This window comes from Mustela nivalis (assembly GCF_964662115.1).
Source record: "Mustela nivalis genome assembly, chromosome: 14".
Lineage (NCBI taxonomy): Eukaryota > Metazoa > Chordata > Mammalia > Carnivora > Mustelidae > Mustela > Mustela nivalis.
In genome coordinates, this window is record NC_139033.1 from 65,774,650 (window position 1) to 65,798,583 (window position 23,934).

At 44.6% G+C, this 23,934-nt stretch overlaps 1 protein-coding gene across 2 annotated transcripts in view; it reads right to left on the reverse strand.

Annotated features, from left to right (window-relative positions):
* Positions 1 to 23,934, reverse strand: part of LAMA3 (laminin subunit alpha 3) — a 261,415-nt gene that overhangs the window by 75,245 nt on the left and 162,236 nt on the right. For both annotated transcript variants that reach the window (XM_082698720.1, XM_082698721.1), the window contains exons 32-37: positions 23,368 to 23,572; positions 11,890 to 12,034; positions 11,072 to 11,212; positions 9,426 to 9,587; positions 6,864 to 6,962; positions 4,565 to 4,648 (exon numbers count right to left, since the gene is read on the reverse strand). In XM_082698720.1, the coding sequence (XP_082554846.1) occupies positions 4,565 to 4,648; positions 6,864 to 6,962; positions 9,426 to 9,587; positions 11,072 to 11,212; positions 11,890 to 12,034; positions 23,368 to 23,572 (836 nt within the window). The remainder of the gene's footprint in view (positions 1 to 4,564; positions 4,649 to 6,863; positions 6,963 to 9,425; positions 9,588 to 11,071; positions 11,213 to 11,889; positions 12,035 to 23,367; positions 23,573 to 23,934) is intronic.

Here is a 23,934-nt window from a genome sequence, read left to right on the forward strand (position 1 = left end):
ATATAGGAAAGAGGCAAATGGAAGGCCACTGGGTCATGCAGTTAGATCACTCATTAAACACACATAATTGGGACAGGAAACTCAATTTTTTCTTGCACACACTCATTTATGTTATTTTATTTTACTCTTACAATGGTAAAAAACACACAACATAAAATCCACCATCTCAACCATTTTGAAGTGTATTTTTAAGGGTAATGGTGTTAATTATATTCACATTGTTGTACAACCGATCTGCAGAACTTTATCATCTGACAAAACAGAAACTCTGTTCCTATTAAGTAATAACTCCCATTTCCTCCTCCCCCCCTTCCTGGCAACCAGCATTCCACTTTCTGATTTTATGAATCTGACTGCTTCAAATACCTCATCTAAGTGGACTCGTGCAGTATTTGTCTTTTTGTGACTGGCTTATTTCGCTTGGCATAATGTCATCCCCTTACGCCCTAGCATCTATCTAGCTAGAACTATCATATTCCAGCATGTGACAGGCTTACATAGTGTTCCAACAGATGTATATATCATATTTGCTTTATCCATTCATCTGTCAATAGACATTTCAGTTGTTTCTACCTCTGACCTACTACAAACAGTGCTGCAGTGAACATGGGTACACAAATAGCACTTCAAAACCCTGTTTCCAATTCTTTTGGATATATAGCCAGAAGGAGGATTGCTGAACCATATGGTCATTTGATCTTTAAATTTTTGAGGAGCCTCAATACCGTTTTCCACAGTGTTTCCACTGTCTTATAGCCTCACCAACAGTGCACAGGTGTTCCGATTTCTGCAACTCTCCCCAACACCTGTTATTCTCTGTTTTGTTTGTTTGTTTGTTTGTTTTTTTAAATAGGACCATTTCAATGACTATAAGGTAGTATCTCATTGTGGCTTTGATTTGCCTTTCTCTAATGATTAGTGATATTGAACATCATTTCATATATAATCTTTATATTCTGCTGCCTCCTTTAAATTTGGTTTCCACATCTCTTTAACGGACATAGTAATACCTAATCTCTCAGGACTATGATGAAGAGTAAAGAAAATTAAATAATACAGTGTATATAAAGGGTTCATCCCAGTGCCTAGCATGTAGTTGACATTCAATAAATGGTAACTATTGTTATTTACATATATATATGATAAGAATAGGAGTTTAGTTTAAATTTTTAACAGTTTGAGATATGATTTACATATAGTAATAGTCCCTTATCTTAAGTACACAATTTTTAGTAAATTTACAAAAGTGTATAATCATCACAATACAGTTTCATATTTTTACCCCCTAGAAAAAGAACCTTTGTGCCCATTTGTAGTTACTACCTATTCCTATCTGGAGTCCTAAACACCACTATCTATATTCAGCCCTTATATATTTGCCCATGATGGACATTTATGTAAATATGGATTGGATTTCAGTGGTCCACAAATATTTTGCTTTTATTCGCTTCATTTCATCCCTGCTATATTGCAGTTGTATTTTAAATCAAAAGGAAAAAAAGTTACAAACAAAAGATATATTTTTACTGCCCCTTATATTTACTTATGTTGTTACCTTTACTAATGTTCTTCATTTTTAATATGTATTGAAGCCATTGTCTATTAGTGTCCTTTCATTTCAGTCTAAAGAGTCCCATTAGTATTTCTTACAAGGAGGGCTGGATTCTGAATTCTCCTGGGTTTGTTTATAATGTAATGTCTTATTTTCTCCTCCATCTTTGAAGGACATTTTGTTGTATATGTAATTCTTTGTTGACAATGTGTTTCTTCTAGCACATTGAATGCCGTGCCATTGTCTTCTGATTTCCATGGGTTCCAGTGAATGGTCAGTTGTCCACCTTATTGAGAACCTTGAATGTGCATTGCTTCTCTCCCACTGCTTTTAAGATTCTTTCTTTGTCTTTCAGACCCTTTATTATGATGCTTCTGTGTGTGGATCTCTTGCATTTATCCTACTTGGAGATTGTTGAGCTTGGTTGTATAGATTAATGATTTTCATCAAATCTGAGAAATTTTCAGCCATTATTTCCTTAAATATTGTTTCTCTTCCTTTCTCTCTCTCTCCTCTTCTGATACTCCAATTATGCATATGCTGTTCACTTGACTCTGTCTCACATGTCTTTCAGAGTCTTTGTTTTTCCTCATTCTTTGTACTTTCTGTTCTTCCGACTAATCTCAGTTGACCTTCAAATTTGCTGTTCTTTCTTTTTCCTGCTCAACTCTGTTGTTGAGCCCTTGTCTTAGCTCTGGCTGCCATAGGAAAATACCATAGACTCAATGGCTTAAACATGAGATATCTATTTTCTCACAATTCTGGAGGCTAGAAGTCCTAGATCAAGATGCCAACCAGTTTTGTCCCTGGTCAGAACTCTCTTGCTAGCTTACAGATGGTTGCCAACTCACTGTCTTACTTAGTTGACAGAGAATTTTCCAGGATCTCCTCTTACAAGGACATTGATTCTATCGGATCATGGTTCTACCCTCATGATCTCATTTAACCTTAATGACTTCTTTGTTCCAAATATACTCAAACTAGAGATCAGAGCTTCATCCCAAAAATTTGGAGAGGACACAATTCAGTCCATAGCAGCCTTTTTAGGGAAATTTTCATTTCATTTATTGCAATTTTCAACCTCAGACTTTCTATTTGGTTCTTTTTAATAATTTCTATTTCAATACTGTTATTTTCAATTTGGTGAGACATTGTTCTCTTATTTCCCTTTAGTTCTTTAGACATGGTATTCTTTAGTTGTATTTGATGTATATAGATTTAAAGTCTTTCTGTATAGGTCCAGTGTCTTGGCTTCCTCAGAGACAGTTTATGGTTATTGCCATTTACCCCATGTATGGACCATGCTTTCCTATTTCTTTTATACATCTCCAAAAAAATATTTATTTGTTTGTTTATTTATTTATTTATTTATTTATGACAGCTGGGCATTTAACATAATGTAATGTGGCAACTCAGGAAATCATATTTATTCCCCTCCCCAGAATTTGTTGCTATTAGTGTTTACTGTTGTTGGTGGTGTCTTTGCTTAATGACTTTTCTGAATGAATTCTGTAAAGTCTGTATTCTTTGTCATATATGGCCGCTAAAGTCTCTGCTTGGTTAGCTTAGTGGTCAGCTAGTGACTGGAAACAGATTTCTTTAAATGCCTAAAACCAAAGTCCCAGTCATTGCAAAAGTGTTCTGTGGGTATGTTGAGGGACCTCTCAACACTCAGCCAGGCTGCTAACAACTCTGCTTTAGCCTTCACTTCCTGCTTGCTCAGAGCCTCAAGGTGAGTCAGGGGTGAGGAATTAGGGCCTTTCCTGAGCATGCTCACACCCCTGAGTATGTGTGGCCTTCTACCTTTCTAAGATTGTGTTGGAGATTTGCAAAGCTCCTATGTATGCCTTGTTCCCAGCCTTTTATTTTAAGCTTTGTGATTAGCCTATTATTATCTCCAGCTCTAACCTATCACCTCAGTCAGCTCTGAAGTTAAGGAATTACCTCTAAATGTTTTCAATGACAGCACTAAGGGAAAGGCTTTTCATTTTGGGAAAGCTACAAAAGTCAGATCAAACAAAGACAGCCTTGGAAGGAGCATCTTCCAGAAAACCTTCCAATGGGTCAAATTATGACATCTCTGGGAGTGAGGCTTTGCATAAGCTCCAATGCCACTCTGTCTCCCTTGGCGGCTGATGGGCTACTGGTTTTCACCTTGCTGGTGGGCTACTGTGAAGATATGGTTGGGGGATGGGAACAGAGCAAATTGACTGCCACAGAGCCTAAGGTTCTTACCAAGATTCAGCCAGTTTTCTTGATTAAACACTTTTCAGATTGCTGTGAGCCTGTGGTCAATTTCCAGAGCTCTAGATAGTCAATTCTAACCATTTTTGCCAATATTCTCATTGCTTTACTGAAGGAGAGAATTTAGTGGATGTTCCCACCCCACCATTTTTGCTGGCATGGCCACTCTCATAGAAACAGAATGACATGCTCTTCAATACATTCATCCCAAGCATTTTTTGGCCACTGAGGAAGGCATGAGGATGACAGGGGGCTACCTCATAGCATTTACAAGCTCACGGGGTTTGTAAGACAAGGATAGTTACCTCTAAGACAGGGGAGACTGTGCTAAGTGCCATAGAGATAGTATAAACAAAGCCCTATGGGGATGAAACTCTGTATATTTTATATAACTTATATTTTAAATGTATATATACAAATTATATATACATAAGTATAATTAACATTTTAAATTCATAACATAAAATATCACAATTGCTTGAAAGAACTAAGGTGTAGAACAAAAGAGGATCATCAAGAACGATTTTGTGGGGCACCTGGGTAGCTCAGTCAGTTAAGCAATGGCCTTCAGCTCAGGTCGAGATCCCAGGGTCCTGGGATCTAGTCCCACATTGGGCTCACCTGCTCTCTGGGGAGCCTGCTTCTCCCTCCCCTTCTGTCTACTACTTACCCTCTTGTGCTCTCGCTTTCTCCTTCTCTCTCTCTCTGTCAAATAAATAAATAAAATCTTTAAAAAAAGGAATGATTTTTTTGTATGTGTTCTTTTACCTCCACCACCTGCACACGCACATGATACAGCCGGTCTGGTCGTGGGTTACTTGGTTCCTTGTAGATGATGGACATGTGCTGACCCTGTGTAAAGAAAAATATCAGTGCCATGGTTGAGATATTCTGAGGTTTATAATCCATAAGAACAAATTTCTGTGACTGCATTATATGGAATACTCAATTCTAATAAATAGTGAAATGAACAGACTGGCAAAAGGATTAGTCAATGGAAACAGGAAAATAATACCTAATATAGTGCATGTTCATAAACAGAAACCAGGAAAATTCCCTTGACGGAAAGTGGCTAAAAAGATGGATTATTATTATTCCTATTTTACAAAAACCATACTTCACAATCAATGTATGAGGTGCATTTCCATTGCTGCTGACAGGACCAGACTTTGGTAGCAAAAAACTGCTTCTTCCGTGGGTGAGTTCATGAGGAGGGCAGGGCGGCAGAAGGGCTGGCAGGCTGTGTAAATGGTGAGCCGTGGAGCTGCCACAGGCCAGAGGGAGAGCCCTGCAGCCCACTCCCCGTGAGATCCAGCCTTGTTCACTCTTGGCCTCTGAACCCTCCTCTCCATAAAAGGGGCTCTCTAAGGACTCCTAACAGGGCATAATGGGAAGGTCAACACCATCACCACCTCCATCCCAAACCCATGCCCCAAAACCCTAGTTTTTCTGTTACAGCCTCAAGCCCAAAAGTGTTCCACACGCTAGCACTGGTGTTTCAGAAAAAAGACCATTCTCTGCCATCCCAAATCACTGAAAACCTTCATTTAAGAAACATGCCCCACAGGCTTTTAATTACAGTGGTTTGGAACAAAGCAGCAGAGTGAAGGTTTCAGGAGCCTAAATTATTTTCCATGTTCGGAGGTAAAATTCAGGAGAAACTCTGGTCATCGCATTCTGTGAATTCCAACTGTTTGCACAATAAACTCTTTGACAATAAGTACTGCTGTACTAATGGCCCAAGCTGGAGGTATTCTGAAAAAAAAAAGAGTAGGAAACTGAACTACAGCACTGCCAGGCTGGTATTTCTATGGTGGAGCTCTTTTCCCTCTAAAATCTCTGGTGTTTCATTTTCAAGATGTCTGACAAAGGTTCCTCGTAGTTTTTAAAACAACAGTTCAACAAATTTGGGTGCCAATAAAAACAAAACACAACACAGCAGCGCCTAAACACAAAAACCTACCAGAATGCCAGGCTCTCAGCTGCGACAAGATGTGTGAGACTTGCTAGTCCCTGTCTTATGGTGAATGACACACAAACAAAAACCTTCAGGAAGCTGTAATTGCACTGCCTTAACCACAGCACTAAAACCAGAAACAGAATCAAGTTCAGGCTCAGACACCTCAACCTGTGTTCAAGATACTGGGCCCTGGATGTCTAGAGGTTCAGAGCAGAATGTGACATGGACCCTGCCCTCAAGGAATTTCTAGAATGCAGTTCTAGATCATGTGGCTGGTACACGGTGTACAGATGTCACTTCTCTTCTCAAAAAACCCAAAGTGGCTCCCTACTGTCAAAGTGAACTCATATTCCTTAGCGTAGCACTAGATATCCTCTTTCCTACCCTTCCGCTTGTTTTCTATGACTCTGGAATCACTGCAAATACAGCCAAGTGGGACAGGTCATCCCTTGGGCACTGCCCCTCTGCCTTGGTTTATTTTTTTTCTTTGCCCCTGGAAGGGCGCTTCTCCCGTCAATCCCCTGCTGAAAGGTCTGGCTCAAAATTAACCCTTTCCATGAAGCCTTCTGGGGGTTTCTCAACCACATAAGCCCCCACTCGGACCCCAATTCTCAGAGTCTTGTTTGAACTGCACCTCAAATATGTTTTGTTCAGTGGGTTGTAGCTACGTGTCTATTTCTTCCATCTCCCCTCTTAGCTCCCACTTGAGTGAAGGACAGGGATCAGCTGTCCTTTATGAGCCCAGCGATGTGGCGTTGCCAACAGGAAGGCCAAAACAATGTTCTGAGTGTCTCAAAAACACTGGTGAGACAAAATTGAAAGATAGAGACATTTAAAAAAAATTAACATGAAGTAATAATTTAGAAGAAGCAAGCGTGAGATACTGTTATGTTCTTTGGGAGCAGAAACAAGGGCTGGATGGGGAGGGGAAGCAGGATCCTGAGAAGGGGCTTTCCTACGTTCAATGTCCCTTTCGATCTCTACAAAATATTGGAAAAGACTTAATCCAATTGGTTTATAGGCTCTTTATCAAGATGCCCTAAAGTTGGATCAGCAACCAATGGCAACTACTATTTCCAGCCACTTGGGTTGTGTTCTGATACCTACAGTCAACTGCACATCTGGCATCTTTTCTAGAAGAACCATGTCACCAGGCAGGCCAAAGGACTTGATCTGGTAGGTGAGGAAGCCTCCGTATGAAGAAACCTAAAATTGTAATGATAGGATCAAGAGCACAAGCATTAGAAGAGCCCATGGAAACACTAATCACATAAAAACCACAGAGGCACATGAGATCTGGAAAGATACCATCTACCTGTTAGTGGTCATCTTGGGCGTGAAGAATTGAAGATGGTATTTTAGCTCTCTACTTTGTACCATTTTATATTATTTAAAATGTTTGGCATGAACATGATTGTTTTGCAAGCAAGGAGATGCTTCTCTTAAAAATAAAGATACTAGTGGAGCACCTGGGTGGCTCAGTCAGTTAAGCATCTCCTTTGGCTCGGGTCATGATCTCAAGGTCCTGGGATTGAGCCCCGCATCAGGCTCCCTGCTCAGTGGGGAGTCTGCTTCTCCCTCTGCCCTTCCTTGTGTGTGCTCGCTCTCTCCTTCTCTCTCTCTCTGTCTCAAATAAATAAATAAATAAAATATTAAAAGGAAAGAAAGATACTAGTCACACAAAGAGGTAAGATCTTTCTATTCTTGATGATGTCTAAACTAATGTTCATTTAATCTATAGTTACTCTAAGAAATCTAGGCCATTGGCTTCTTATTTCACTGAAAGAATTGGTTAATATCTATCAGTTACAAAATGAACCTCTAGAAATAATTCTTTAAAAACTTCTCGTGAGAGCAGATGGTGAGTATTTCCCACATGATCACACATAAGCCATGCCAGACTGCTCCAGTGGGTCTAAGGACCTTTTCTCAATGCCACCTAGTAGCACGATCATGGTGGAGGTTTAAGGTCATAGTTTGGGGAGGGCTACTTCACCTCCGGTCCTGTCACTTCCCACCCATAAGGTAAAAACCAGTCAAGAAAGGAGTAATTGAGAGAGAAAACCAAGAGGCAGTATCACCTCAGAGTGGAGAAGCACAGAACACCCTTCTTGAGACTCACATATAATTTGGAGCAGGGGAGAGGGAACAGCATTTCTGGATCCCAATTCACCGAAGTCCCCTAGAATCTGCAACCTGACCAAATCACAGAGCTATGATCGTAGAGTCTGGAAGTATTCCGGGCTAATAATTTAAATCACCCTATGGAGATTAAATACTGTCTTTCTGATGGGCTAAGGTGATTTTTGAAATATGGCCACAGATTCTCTGATACTTTTGTCTTCAGGAGGCGGAGCTTAAATCTCCTCCTTGAAGTTGGACTGGACTTATGACTGGCTTCTAATGAATGGAATATGGCAGAAGTAAGGGTACGTTATTTCTGAAATTAGGTCATAAAAAGATCGTGGTTTCTATTCTGAGTTTTCCTCCCTCTCTCTCTTTCTCTCTATCTCTCTCTCTCTCCCTCCCCCCCCACCTCTCTCTTTCTATTGGTTATTTTAGGAGAAGCCAGGTGCCCTGTCAGGGGGAGTCTCAGGTAGCACCTGGGGGACTCCTAGGATGAGTGCTCCCCTCAGTAGCCAGTGAGGAACAGAGGCTTATGACAACCACATGACTGAGCCTGGAGGTGGACCCTCCAGGTCTGGAGCCAGGCCTGACTTACATCTCGCCCATAACTCTGTGAGAAACCTTGAGCCATCTACTCCTGAATTCCTGATCCACAGAAACTAGGCAAGGGGACTGCTGCTTTAAGCTGCAAAGTTTTGGGGTAATTGTTTGCAGAGTAATAGATGAGCTCTACATGGGATTGCTATGTGAAGGCGAAGATGAGCATTAAATGAGGAAGGAGAGGGGTTATAAGAGAGGAGCAACATTGCCCACACTCAAAGGTCAAAACCCAACATCCTTCAACCAGAAGTCAGAATTATAGATCTCCGGTTCACAAGGCCCTCATATTTAGTGATTCTAAGAGAATATGCTGCCTCCTGAGCTGGGCCCTGTAACATCTACACCTTCTAGAACATTCTACCCTCTGCTACCCGGTGCATACATTACCGGATGATGTTTCTACAGGAAGCCCACACTTCCGTCCTCTGAAACAAGTGTAGGGGACCAAGCTATGCCAATTTGTGCAGCAAAGGAAGAGCAACTTGTTTACAAGCTCCCAGAGGAACAGGAGCGTCTCACTAACTGCCTGCGATTCTGCTAATGACAGCCAAGCTGCCCCCGGATCCTGTGCTTCTTTTAATAAGCTCGTGAGTCACTTTTCAGCTTTTGTTTTCCTGACAAGGAGCCTTTCTTCTGCTTTAAAACAAAGAATTCTTAGCACTGGCTTTGAAAAGCACACATGCCCCATTTGCAACAGATATTATTTAAATGGTTAAGTAAAGCCAGAGAAAAGCTGTGGTGCATGATTTCCTTTGCTGGGGAGTGAACACATGTCGGGTACATTTAGCCCCTCCCAGGGGAGGGCAGCGTCTTTCCAGTGTTTGTAGCTCATCTAATTTCTTTAGTTTTAGTAACCTGAACTTCCTGATGCTTCCTTCCAGACAGGAAATGATGCTCACGCTGTGACGGAGGGGACCCAGTGAGGGCTCAGGACGTCCTTACCTTGTCTCCTAGGTAGGAAAGAGGTGCGACCCAGGACGCACTGTGGACTGTAGAGGGCAGCTCCTGGAGGTCTGCGACCACGCTGCTGCTGCCCGGATTGAAGGAGACAGGGATGTCTGTTCCGTCCACCGTCTCCAGGCGCCAACCCATCATATCCACAAACTAGAACACAAGAGCAAAGGATGGAAACATGTGCCTTCAGCTTCTCTGGTGATGGCTGAATTATGCGCAATAGAAAGAACCATGGGGTGGCCATCTTGTTCTGGAGGCTTCCTGTATATGCCCCCTCCTGAGCTTGCACAGAACTCTCACCCAGCACTGCCTCCCACTGCCCCAAGACGACTAGGAGTTCTCAGACAACCATGATCATATGTATGTGGGATTGCTCTTTGTATCCCAGCATACATCCTGGATTCTTGACATTTAGCAGGTGTTCAGTAAATGTCTGAGTAATATATAAATAAGTGTGGGAATAATAACTAGGACTATGGGCACATTTTAATGGTGAGTTCCTTAGAGAACAAATGTGAGATGGAACGCAGTGGCCTGCTCTCATTACTTTCCTCTAAATAAATCCTCATAACTACATATTTCCCTGATCAGACAGGAAGCCAAGAGTTAAATGATGGAGGGAGGGGAGGAATTGATAAGACATTGATGAGGAATAATGTTTCCGGGCTCCCCTGAAGATAGAAGACTTCTGTGGATTTATAAACTAATTTTGGGGGGCACCTGGGTGGCTCAGTGGGTTAAAGCCTCTGCCTTCAGCTCAGGTCATGATCTCAGAGTCCTGGGATCGCACATCGGGATCTCTGCTCAGCAGGGAGCCTGCTTCCTCCCTCTCTCTCTGCCTGCCTCTATGCCTACTTGTGATCTCTGTCTGTCAAATAAATAAATAAAATCTTTAAAAAAAAACAACTAATTTTTTTCCCTCAACTACGAGCCTACATTCCTTTTGGGAATGACATATATAAAATAACCTTTACTTGAGGTATCTGTTGGACGTAAGACATCACTCATACAAAGAAAGCAACCATGAGCCTGCTGGTTCATGGAATAGTGGAGGCAACAAAAGTTTCAGTTTCATGGAGTTAATTCAAAAACTCACATAAATCATTTTAAAAATTTAACTTAAATGTTCATATAAAGTAATTGAGACAGAAAGTAAAACAGAAAGAAAATAAGCAGATAAGAAGAAGCAAGGGAAAAGAGTGACCAACTCCATTTAGCCGATGAGTGTAGTGTTTATTGAGCACCTACTATATTCTGGATCCAGTGTTGGGCCCCAGGAATGCATAAGGAGTTTAAATGCTAGTGTTAGAGGAAGATATATAATAAACAAATTTTAAAACTAAACTGTAGAGTATGTCAGGGAGGGATAAATGCTAGAGTAACACTAAGAAGGGGGTGCTGAGGGAAGGCCCCTCTGAGCAGGAGACGTTTGAGCCCACCTGACAAACTGGGGCACTGAGCATGAGAACATCTGTGGGAAGAGCAGGGCAAGCTGAGGGATGCCGAGGGCGAAGTTTAACACTTTAACAAAGTAATATATAAAATCTCCACCAGAACTGCATGCTTCAGGACAACCCACTTCTTCCCCACTTGGAAGTACTAACTAAAAACCAAACTTTGACTTCCTTGCATACCTTAGCTCTTCTTTTATGTGTACTGTGACAATGATTACTTATTCCAAAACAGAAGCAGCGGGTACAGCCCTTGGGATTTGCTGGGTCCAAGTAGAACGATCCTTCTCGACACACGTTACATTCTGTACCTGCCACATTCTCCTATTGAAACAAAACACGAAATGAGAGATCATTTCCTCTAAAGCTTCTCTGATTTCAGTTCGTCACTTTCCCAAATTTATTGCCAATACAAGATGTTAGAACATGGATGCTAACAAAACATGAAGTTTACATCGTTGTGAAGCTTTTCTGTCACATTACTTTTTTAAACTCTTCTACCATACCCAAGTGAAAGAGAGAATCTTCTAGATCTCACAAGATGCCCCTTGGCATCTTGAAGGTAGATAAATGGCAACATGAGGATTCACAATATGGGGGTCTTGGTCCACCCCACTTCCTACCACCTCAAAACATCTGCTGGGACTAAGAAGCTCTCTTACCACCCGACAGAATGCCCTGGAGCAGATTATTAACCTGGGGTCTATGCGCTGGGAATAAAGCTTCCAGGGAATCTATGAACCTCTTAAAATTGTGGACTAAGGTTTGTGGCAACTTTTCTGGAAAGGGTCTGTACCTGCCTTGTGATTCTCCAAAGGATAAGAGGGGGTCTTCCCTTCTGTTTCTATCAAACGAGCTAATAACTATTAAATGCTACATGCGTTGTAGAAATCGGTTACAGGTCAGTCCTACTTCCCATTTATTTTGCTATGTTGACTCGACTTGAAGAACTTCCTCACTGACCAGTGGCTGACGTGACAGAACTGGACATTCTGTCTTACCTTACAGAGGCAAGCTCCGGTCCCTGGGTCACAGACTCCTGGCTCAGTCCCATCCCTGTTGCAGTGGCAGGGAAGGCACTCCGGGAAATGATAAAACCCAGAAGCGCACCGGTCGCACTGCCGCCCTGTGACTCTGGGCTTGCACCTGTATTCAAAGCAAAGGAGGCACAAGTTTTCATCACTGTCTCCACACAGTTCTCAAGTCCGCCTGCGCTGTTGCAGAGCAGCTCTGACGGTGCTTCCCTGGGGGAGCCTAAAAGGACAAGCGTCGTGGGGGTGGGTGTTCCAGACAGAAGGAAGAGAGGGGAACTGCCTGGTGTGTGCAGGAAGCACACGGATGAGTGGAGAAAGCTGACCCATGAACTGAAGAGGGAGGCAGGAGGCATCTCATGGGGACGGAGATGCTGGCTGTTGTGACACTGTCCAGTGGCAATGGAACGAGGTAGCTGAGCCCTGGGCGCTGAGGGCCCTCTGGCCGGAGTACTGATGAGCTCTGGCACCCAACAGAGTATCTTAATAACTCACCAAGGCTTCATATTCTCATCTGTGAGAGGGGAAAATTGCTAGCTGCTGCCTCCCAGGACTGCTGTGGAGATAGACGAGGCTGTGCCTGGAACGTGCAAGCTCTCAGAAAGGAATCGCCATCTTGAGAAATTTTAAGTAGGAAAGAGTGTGGTCGGATAAGTGTGTGTGGATGCAGTCAAGATGACCATTTCCACAGCTGCCTGTTGAGTCAGGAGGAAGAAGGGGCTGAAGTAGGCCAAACACCCTGGGGATGGAGAGGAGGGAGGGGTTCCAAGCTATTTTGGGGTGAGGTTCCTGGGGCTTGTGCTGTTCTGGCTGAGGGGACAGAAGAGGGGAAGGCAAGGAAGACCCTCGGTCATCCAGCCTGAGCGCCAGAGTGGGTGCTGGTGTGGGCAGGGCTGGCGGGGAGGCTGTGCCTGGGCTCCAAGGAAGGCTCTGTGGGGAGCAGGGAGCGATCCACATGTCTGAGCACGTGAGCCACAAGAGAGGAGGGGAGAGCACAGAAGCTGACAGAAGAGCAGCTGCTGCCAGCAGACCCGAAGCGCACCACCCCAAGGGTTGAGGAGAGAAGGAGGAAGTGGGTCCCAGCCTCCTGTAGCCTGATCTTGGAGCCCAAGCTGACATCTGGTGGGACCCACACGCTGATCTCTTCTTTGTGGGTCTAAAGAAAGTACTAGGAAATGTGCTTTATATTAGAACATGGGAGTATAATCTGATCCAAAATATTTTATCATTAACTTGCTACCAATACCTGTTAAAATATCTTACCCAGGGACCATCCTGAAAAAGAGAAATCCAACTTGATTTCCCACTAAGTCTGTCTTTGGTAAATACCTGCTTATAACCAAAAACAGAATTTTGTGTTTGATTAAGTACACATACTCGAGACCAGTCAGCCTACCTTTGAATCCCAGCTTTGCTACTTACCAGGTATAGAACCTTGAGCAAATGAACCTCTTTGTAGCTGAATTTACTTACCCCTAAAATAGAGATCATAATACTGACCTTGTAGGATTATTGCAAACATTAAATAAAATAATACATGGAAAAGCCTTAGAGCAGGGCCATGCACGCCTACAAGAATCTGCTATTACTATTCTTGCTATAGCATTAGCTAAGGGGAGCGAATAGGACTCCCTTTCTCCCACTCCGCACAACCAAAAAGATAGACTCAGTTTTTCCCCCAAGACCTGCTGACCTTCCTCCTTCTCTCCTCATTTCAGTTCCAGCCCCATCCCCCTTGTGTTCCTCCCCACCCAATCCCTGCAGAAATTCTTTTTGTAAGGAAGCGAAAGTTCTCCAAATCACACCTATGGCAAGGTAGATGGAAAGTGTCAACGTTCTACTTAAAGAGATCACTCCCGTGTGGGGGATGGAAACTTTGGAAAGGGGTCAGAGACTCTTCTGGGAAGCTGGATAAACTGTGGACCACTCACAGATTTCATTCATTCATTCATTCATTCATTCATTCATTCTCTCCCTGTCTCTCCAACACACACAAATTTGTATCCACTCTCAGAGGGTTCCTAGACTCTGACTGATAATATTTGCTCTCTTCTTGTGAATCTCAGACTAAAGGCAATCAGTCCAGCCAAAAAAAAAAAAAAAAAAATGGCTGTTGCCAGATGACTCTCTTTCTGGAGGGAGCGGCGAGGGTGGAGCACAAGGCTCTGGGGGTCCAGAGAGGGGAGTGAAGAGAGTAGAGACAGACAGCCCCGTCCAACCAAAATTGTCAGAAAGATGAACCCTCGATCAGGAGTGCAGCTGGGAGACGGCCTGACTTACACTGCGCAGGCTCTGCTCCTCTCACCCGGCCAGGAGGAAAGGACACTGTGCAGAGACGATGCTACTGTCACACACTGCCAGTTGGGCAGCTTGTTGAACCAAAGTCCATGTTTCTTTTAGCTAACACGCAGGGCTTCTGGCTTACAGGTGCCTTAAGTGAACACTGGTGCCACAGGAGCCACTCACATATGGAATGCCATGCGTGGACAAGGCTAAGAGGGGCCCCTGGAGCAAATGACCTGGACCCGGGCCTAGAAGGCAAGGACAGGCAGACAGGAGCCTATTTTTTATATTTTCACTTGAGTGAAAAAGAAAGGAACTGGAGCATTTTGCAGGGAGGGCAGCTGTGGCAATGAAGGCAGAAGGTAGAGACAAGGAGAAATGGAAGCAAAATCCTTCCTTGCCTCCTTATTTCAGAAGGCTGTGAGATGGTGGTGGCGGGAACAGGTGGGCTGAGGGCATGTGGCCATGTCGGTGACGTGAGGCAAAGCTCTGGACCGCACTCCGCACACAAGCAGCATCTGAGTGCCTGAGAGTGGATGAGAAAAAGCAAGAAACTGGGCAGAGTGCGAAGAGCAGGGACCTGTGAGCTGACCGCAAGGGCCCCAGGTGGGACTGACAAGGAAGGGTTAACCAAAACACGGAGACTATAACATCGGGATTCCTGAGCACTGAGCATACGAATCCTGGACAAAAACAAGCAACCAGAGGACTTTTTGGTGGTGTCATGACAACAGGGAATAAAAAGGAAATTCTTCTGTCAAGTCTGGCTGAACATCTCTTAAAAACTAGCTAAAGTCAGCCTGACCTTGACACATTTCTCCAGAGAGATACTCTGCTGCCCGAAGAGCTGCCCTCCCTGAAAAGGCAAGGAGCCTCCCACAGAAGCTGCCTGTAGGTGCGGAACAGCAGCGCCGGGGGTGTGGGTCAAGAGGATTTATCTCCAAGGCAATGGGCTCATGGCCAAGGCTTACGTAATAACATGTGCGCATGTGTGGGTGCTCTCCATGTGGCACAGACAACTAGAAAGTCAGGTGTTAGAGGAAACTCTACCCTTTGCTCATTACGTATGGTGGATCTCTTAATATCACACTCTGATCAACTCTAGTTGTCATCTAGAATCCAAAGTCTACCTTCTGCCTTCATTGATTTACTCAATAATCACCAAGAGTGGTAGGGGATGCAGGGGGGAGGGGAAAAAGTAGAGTAAGTCGGTCTTGACCTTGGCACATTTCCACTGAGAACACAGGACACGGAGATGCCGAAAGTGAGGTAATCACGTGAGAACTGGAATGGCTAGCTTGAGGCACTGAGATGTTGAGGATGTGCTTGTGGACTCACAGAAGGCTTCGTGCCTTCTTGGGGTCTGTAATTTTCACACATAATCCTTGAAGGATACACAGGATGTGGGGGAAACAGTAGAGCGAGGAGGAGAACTGATGCCTGGAGAACTGAACATATGTAAAGTGTTTAGAGAAAGTAAGAAAACCAAGCCAGAGAAGAAAGCTGCAAAAAGGCTTAAGTTAGGGTAGTGAGGGGCCATATGACCATGAAAGCTGGTCTTTCTCCTGTCAGGGAGCTGAGACAGGCTCTTGTGTAGAGTAATGTGACGGAAGTGGCACCTGGGAGACTGACACACAACATGGCGCCTGCCACGCCACATTGCCATTAGTGGTTCGTACAGCTTCCCCTACCAGACCATGACCCCTGATACATGAGGCACAGCACCCAAGCTAGAGTCAGTGCTCATAGTTATATAGTTTGAGCAATAAGATATATTGGTATCTAACAAAACAGAATTTAAGGCAAAAATAAAAAATCGCAGTAACTGAGAAAAATGTTTCATCCTAGCTAAAAAAAAAAAAACACCAAGAAGATAAAATCATAAGCCTATATACATTTATCAACATTGCCTCAAGTTCTGCAGACTAGATTAATAGTTCCATATGTTAGTGCCAAAATTATGGGGAAAACATATTTTTAAAGCCCAGGGTAATTGTGTACTTGGCATATTCCCTTTAAAGTAAGGAGCCAAATAAAAGGGGGAGGGGCAACAAATGAAGAATGAGTGCATGAGTAAACCAGGAAAAGAAGTCCAGTTAGGAGAGCATGAAATCATTCAAAGATGAGAGGGTCAAAGAACTTAACCAAGGTAGCAGCAGATAGCAGAGAGACATGGAAAGAAAGGAGAGAATACATACCCGGCCAGAAGTTGACACCTGATCAACTGTAGGGAAAAGGGGTTGATTCTTAGATGATACTGGGATTTCAGGCTTTGGGACTGGGAAGGGACTGTCACCAGTAAGCAGAATTAAAAAAAATAAAAGAAAGAAAGAAAGAAAAATTCAAAAAGAGAAATGGTTTGAAGGCAAGACAATGACATGGGTTTCAACTATGGAATCAGAATTTTGGAGTTGTAAGGGCCCTTCAAGTTCATCAAATGCTTCATTATACATATGAAGGGACAGGTGTTCAAAGAGTTTAGGGGACTTGTCCGAGGTCCCTTAAGTAAAGCCAATAAAAGCACAGAGGTTGAATTGATTTGCAGTGAAGGTGGGATAAGCTAGCCATTGAGGGTCAGGACCAGAGCTCCGGATCTGGAGTGGGGGTGACTGAAGCCAGGAGAATGGGCGGGGCCCATTCCATATGAAGCCTGTGCAAACTCACACCACACATCTTCTCTGTCTGTGGGAGATGGAACCAGGGACAAAGCCACAGAGTGATCATTCAGAGAGACATGGAGAAAGACACTGGTGCTACAGAAGATGAAGGAAGACAAAGAAAATGGAGGTAAGAATTCTGAGCTCTATCCCTGTGGCAGGACCCCGTCCACCCTGTTCACCACCAAGGCCCAATGTTCCCTGTCCGCCTCCCAGCTGCCTGGAATTTACCGTTCCTATTAATCAATGAGGTGCATCCAAAGAATTGCTTCTCCAAGTTGGTACGGCTGATGGAACTATGCCTGTAGCTGGAAGCACTTTGTCCCAAGAAGGCCAAGTCTACGACCTTTTTGGGTATTTTATTTTTCCATCTAACACAAACATTGAGTAAATCTGTGGGGATTCGTGGAGATAGGGGTCCCTCCCCCACAAAAGGCATTCCTTTTGCTACTGCTATTCTGAAAATGCACATTTGTACACGTGGCTTTACTGAAAGACCCTGATGGAGCACCATCTCCTCTAGTTGATCTCAAAATAGCCTGAAAGGGGGGCGCCTGGGTGGCTCCTTGGGTTAAAGCCTCTGCCTTCAGCTCAGGTCATAATCTCGGGTCCTAGGATCAAGCCCTGCATCAGGCTCTCTGCTCAGCAGGGAGCCCGCCTCCCCCTCTCTCTTTCTGCCTGCCTCTCCGCCTACTTGTGATCTCTGTCTGTCAAATAAATAAATAAAATCTTAAAAAAAAAAAAAAAAGGGGACGCCTGGGTGGCTCAGTGGGTTAAGCTGCTGCCTTCGGCTCAGGTCATGATCTCAGGGTCCTGGGATCGAGTCCCGCATTGGGCTCTCTGCTCAGCAGGGAGCCTGCTTCTCCTCATCTCTTTCTCTGTCTGTCTCTCTGCCTATTTGTGATCTCTCTCTCTGTCAAATAAATAAATAAATAAATCTTTTAAAAAAATCTTTAAAAAAAAAAAAAAAAAGCCTGAAAGGGGTCAGCATCATGCTAGTTTTTAAAAGCAGTGACGCCTGGCTTTTTGTATCTGTCAATGACTGACAAAATCTTCCGAGGATATTCTAACCCCTTTGTTTGTTCACAGAATCTGATGACATAACCTTCCATTATTAAAAGCAAGGCAAAGGTACATTTTCATTGGCTTTCTATCAGATTGAATTAGTGTTGCTATTAAAAACAAAATCTTGATCAATATAAGCATCTTTAGGACCTCGATCTAGCACCAGAGAAAATAATGTACTTCTTGGCATTTGTACAATATAATTTTGCAATATTTTGCATGTTACAATCAGAGATTGAAGAGGAAATAGAACAGGATTTTAAATTTAGGTAGGAAGGTAGAGATAATTTTACCAAATGTTTATTGGCTTAGGAAACTGATAGCCAGGAAGGCAGAGTAACTTGCTCAGTCTTCTAGCTAGTTTATGACAAAGGTGAATTTTATGGCTCCAACCTAATTTATTCCCAATTGCTTCTAAAATTATACCAGTTTTAATAAGGTAGAGATTGAATAAGGTAGAGATTGCTACAATTATTTTTATAACTTATTTTAAGGTAGATTAATATTTTTAATAGTTTCATTTTCTTTTAATATGACAAACTTGAATACCTATAAACAGTGAAATAAAATTTGAAAATTCCAATTTTTAAGCTTTGTGATCTGTGACAATATGTACACCTGCAAGAGAGTCTGTTTTATCACTGAAAAAGGATGTATTTTTCTTCTTGTTGCAAGTACCAGGTTTCTTTGATCATTTCTTTCCTGTGAACTTTAGGTTCCTCCAAACACATTCTTCATTTTCATTAGGAAATTTCATTTGGTGGTGGAAGAGGACATTCTTTCTTCTAATATTTTCTAAAGAAATAATCTTTTGGGTAATCAAAAGCCTTTCAGCATCAACAGTGGAATTATCATGAGCAATCTGTGTGATTTATAGCCATCATAAACTGAAAATTTTTCTGAGATTATCTATTAAAAGCCCTTTCATGACAAATCTACTTTGATCATGGAAAGATAAGTCATCCCGCTAGGTTATTACAGTCTCTTTGGTAACGTCAAGATAAATAATTTCACCTTTTGTTTTGGGTGTGATACAGGCCAATGAGACTCCATTCCTATTGGTGTTTCCTTAGGTTTGAGCAAAACTGTGCAGCATTCCTTGGACCTGAGTTAGGGTTTTTCCAGTCAACCAAATTGTCATTGTTCTATGCAACTAATGAATCATTGAACACTATGCAAAAAACTAATGATGTACTACATGTTGGCTAACTGAATTTAAATTTTGAAAAATGGGAAAAAATTGTCATTGGCCAGTGAAAGTTTGTTAAATGCCCCTTATAATTTCTACCTAAGATACTACAGTAAACCTATTCATCTATCACAGATGGTGCCTCGATGCATTTTTTAAATTTTCAATGCTTTTTTTTTTTTTAAGATTTTGTTTATTTATATGACACAGAGAGAGAGCACAAGTAGGCAGAGAGGCAGGCAGAGAGAGAGGGGGAAGCAGGTTCCCTGCTAAGCAGAGAGCCCGATGCAGGGCTCGATTCCAGGACCCTGATATCATGACCTGAGCTGAAGGTGGAGGCTTAACCCACTGGGCCACCCAGGTGCCCTTTAATGAATTCTTGATTTCCCTTTTCTGTGGCAACAGCATTTGGAAACCACGGGTGAGGTTGTGTCTGCAGCAACTTATTCTGTTGACCAGTTACTCCCTCTTAAAACTCTCCCATTATTTCTCAGACAGAGAATTCCTCTCTATCCCCTGCTTGAAAACTGTCTCTCCATCTCCTCGGCTTCTCTGCTTTCCACAGTTAAAGGAAGGTACCCCCGCAGAACGCACAGCAGCTGTTTCCTCCTGTGTGTCCATGCCTCCTCCTGGGGGTCCTCCTCACTCTAACCGAGTCCCAAACTTCCATTCCAGCCCCAAGCTCTTCACTTGTATGTTCTGCTTGTAAAAGAAAAACCGAAGTAGACGTTACAGAAAAACAGCGCTCTGCTGGTCTGCCTTGCTCTTATTTTTATGGCTTTGTGTTTCTTTTAATTATATATGGGAGTGCTGTAATGTTTTCAGTATTTAGGGCTTTAAGTTGCTTCATGGCAGATGTGGTTGGGCCACTACAGAATCCTGCGCTCCAGCCTCTGCCAGGACTCCCGGGCCCGCATAACCTTTCCATGCGCGCTTGCTGGTCCTGCTTGCTTGTCCTCCTCTCCTGCTCCCTGCTCTTCCCAGGGTTTCTCATCCTCCAGGTGACTGATGCATTGCTTATTCTGCTGTTCAAATGGAACCTGTTCTTTTGGCCTTTTTTTTTTTTTTTTTTTTAGATTTTATTTATTTGAGGGGGGGGTGCACGAGCAGGAGAGGGAGGGGCAGAAAGAGAGGGAGAAGTGGACTCCCCAGTGAGCAGGGAGTATGATGCAGAGCTCGATCCCAGAACCTGAGATCATGACCTGAGTCAAAGGCAGGTGCTTGGGGCACCTGGGTGGCTCTGTGGATTAAGCCTCTGCCTTTAGCGCAGGTCAGGATCCCAGGGTCCTGGGATTGAACCACGCATTGGGCTCTCTGCTCAGGAGGAAGCCTGCTTCCCTCTCTCTCTCTGCCTACTTGTGATCTCTGTCTGTCAAATAAATAAATGAAATCCTTAAAAAAAAAAAAGCCGATGCTCAACTGACTGAGCCACCCAGGAGCCACCTGTTTGTGTGTGTTTTAGACAGGGGTACTGCTGACATGTTTCAACAGCAACAGACCGCTTGACTGACTGTCTTTCAACTGTTGTTCTAACTCTCCCTTGATCGCCTTTTTAAACCCAAGATGGCGGACCTTGTTGGTGTTGCCGTCTTGGCTTCCTGGAGAGAAATATTCCATCCTCCTTATCCTTGTGGATGTTTCCATTGAGAGTCACACATTTTATTCACAAATATGCTGGAGTTCTGGTGTTAAATGTTTATGACCGGCTACCAGTGGGCTGTCTCTAAGAGAGTTCTGGTTTTCCAGAAAGGGAGACTGGCATCTCTGGGAACATGAAAAGGGAGAGGTCAGTGGTAAGGGAGTGATGGCAAATAATAGTGTACATTCCCTATTTGAGGGAGGAAGGCTCTGGTACAGATAGAAAAGAACAAAATAGAAATTATAGTGGGGCTATTAGCCTCCAGACAGAAAGTGATACCCACCACTGAAAGAACAGAAGGAAAAAAGACAGTTCTGTGGAATGAAGAGGTCAGGAGAGGAGATGTCGAGAGGAATACCACACAGCCCCGCTGAACTGAGGCTGTGTGGCGGTGTGATTGACCAAATCTACGAGATTCTTGTATTTGTCCAGCTACTGTTTTAGACCAAGGGTTCAAAGAGAGGGAATGGAGGCAATTTTCCCGGGGGAGACAAACCTCGGTCAGCCACGAAGTCACAGGATCACACACATCTTGTCTTTCTCTCTCCCTTCTATAAAGTTGATTACATCAAGATGGGCACAGACAGGGTCTCTTCGCTTCCCGAGCGCCTCCCGCCTCTGCAGCCAGGAGCCTATGAGCATCCCCTCGGCCCGGTGCAGCTCTGAGCTTACGCACTCCTGCGCATCTGTGCTCTGGGCCCAGGTGTCACTGTCCTCGAGAATAAGTTAGAGGTTTCCATAGGCCCGTGGCAGCCTTCCAGACCCAGTGTTGGATCTCCAGTAATGAACTAAGAGCCTGACTTCCGTTCAGAGAATAGCTTAAGCAATGGACGGAACAGAACCTAGTGTATGTGAACTTGTGGTGATGAAACAACTCTGGACATCACCTCAAAATCCTTCCTGCAAATCGCCTTCAGCGTTGGCTCACAGTCTGAGTGGGGTGAGCAACGGAGCTGACTCAGGGCGCGCTCACAGCTGTGGTTTGAAAGACTCGGAATGTTTCATGACTCACGTTGTCACTCTGCTTCCTTTCCTGTGGTGCAAAGGGGCTGGGAGGCCCCTGGGCAGCAATTAAAGGGTGGGGAAGGGTCCTTCCTTAGGAAAAGTGATCGTCGCCATTACAGAGAGTTGAGCTTGGTCCCCAGAAAGATATGTTCAAGTTCTAATCTCCAGTCTAATCTCTAATCTCTGAGAAGGTGATCTGATTTAGGAAGAGGGTGTTTGCAGATAGAATCAAGTGACGATGAGGTCATGCTGGCCTAAGGTGGGTCCTGATCCAGTCCAACTCGTGTCCTTATGAGAAGAGGTGCACACAGAGAGGAGGGCGCCATGTAAAGACTGAGACACGTCAGGCGCATTCCTGTCACGACGGAGCAGAGATTAGAGTGACGCGTCCACAAACCAAGCAACTCCAAAGATTGCTGGGAACATGAGAAGGTAAGAGAAAAGCATGGAGCAGATTCTCTCCCAGGGATTTGAGAAAGGGCACGGCACTGTCAACACCTTGATTTCAGGTTTTCAGCCTTTAGGACTATGAGAAAATAACTTTCTATTGCTTGAAGTCACCCTGTTTGTGGTAATTTGTTACAGCAGCCACAGGAAATGAAGACAGCTGCCCTTGAGCTGGGGTCACAGATGCCTGCTGCTGTCCCCAGCCACCCACCCACTCACACCTGTCACACCCAGATCACCCGCACAGACCCCAAAACATCTACTCCCCATAGGTGGGGGAGCGTAGGGTGGGCGGTGAGCCCTACAGGCACTCCTGCACACTGCCATACCACCAGGGATGTGGAAGCTCTGGCTCAGTGTTCTGCCCCCATAACCCCCTCCTAACTCTTTCCAGCCACTTCTAGAAGAATGGATCCATCTGGCATCCCCTGGGGCCATTCCCCAGTCCTGCTGAGATCGGGTTCAGTACCTGCAATCCCATGACACTGGCCTCTAGCTCCCGACACAGAGCTCAACCCACGGAGCCAAAGCTCTTAGCAACGCAGTGTTTGTGGGAGCTGACGTTTGCCACTGCCCCTTACCAGTCGTGCACGGGGCCTCTCAGTCAGTCCCAAGGGCCGCCTCACTCTCAGGTCAGGCTCTCCAGCGTCTACCTTCCTCCCTCGCCTGCCCCCCCATCCCCCGCCAAGGCCCTAGCACCCATTTGAGTTTGCCTGTCTGAGGGCAGCAGGCCTGAGGCCCTTGGACTTTGTCACACACTGTCCTCAACAAAAACGCCAGCTTACCCTCGAATGAAGACTTGGATCCCAAACCTAAATACCAATGGATAGGTGCTCGCCACACAGTGACACAGTAGAAGAAAGGAAAACTTAATTATGCATATATATCGGACACCCTGAGAACAATGCTACAGAGTCTGGGAAGGCAGTTTATGGCCTCAGGTGCCTGGCGTCCACTTGCCCGGGCTCTGCCAGGCTACCCTGAGCCTGAGGGGCCCCGTTACCCCACAGACCACAGCCCATCCAGGGTGGGGAGCTCCACCCTGAGGTGAGCACGGTGCCATCTTTGGACCTGTGAGAACGGGAAGGAATGGTGACTGGTATGTGCAGAGGATATCTTCCCTTCCCATAATAGGACCTAACAGGTTAATCCCCCAGGCTCACCTGCACTGCCCGTGGTCCCTGTCGCACTCTGGGGTGGTGACCCCAACTGTGCCTCTCCTGGAACAGTTGCAACCTTCACAGCCCGCCAGGGGATGGAAGCTGAAGGAATGCACGTCACACGTCTCACACTGGGGCCTGACAGTGTGGGGAGGGCAGAGGCACTTCCCTGTCATCTCTTCACAGAGGCGTGGGCCACAGTTGCAAGCTGGCCAGAGAATAAAGAGACACGGTGTAAGGGAGAGATGCCACCTGGCCTCTAGCAGATTTCACCCACTGCCAGCATTTCCAGAAGTTTCTAAGGGGCCTGGGAGAAACGTCTTGCTTTTTCTTCATTATGGCATTATTGAGTGCAGCTGATCTGAAAGGTATCTTTCTTGGGGTCCGGACCAACTATACCAAATGCTCACGGCACCCATAGTGTGGGAACGTTGACTGACGCCACAGCTGGACCCACTGGCACCAAGACAGGAGCTTCAAGGAACTCACCCAGCCATAGTTACACGCCATTCTAATGAGACACCTCTCATCTGTCAGGGGGGCCTCTCCATACGGGCTCCCTGGAGGGGC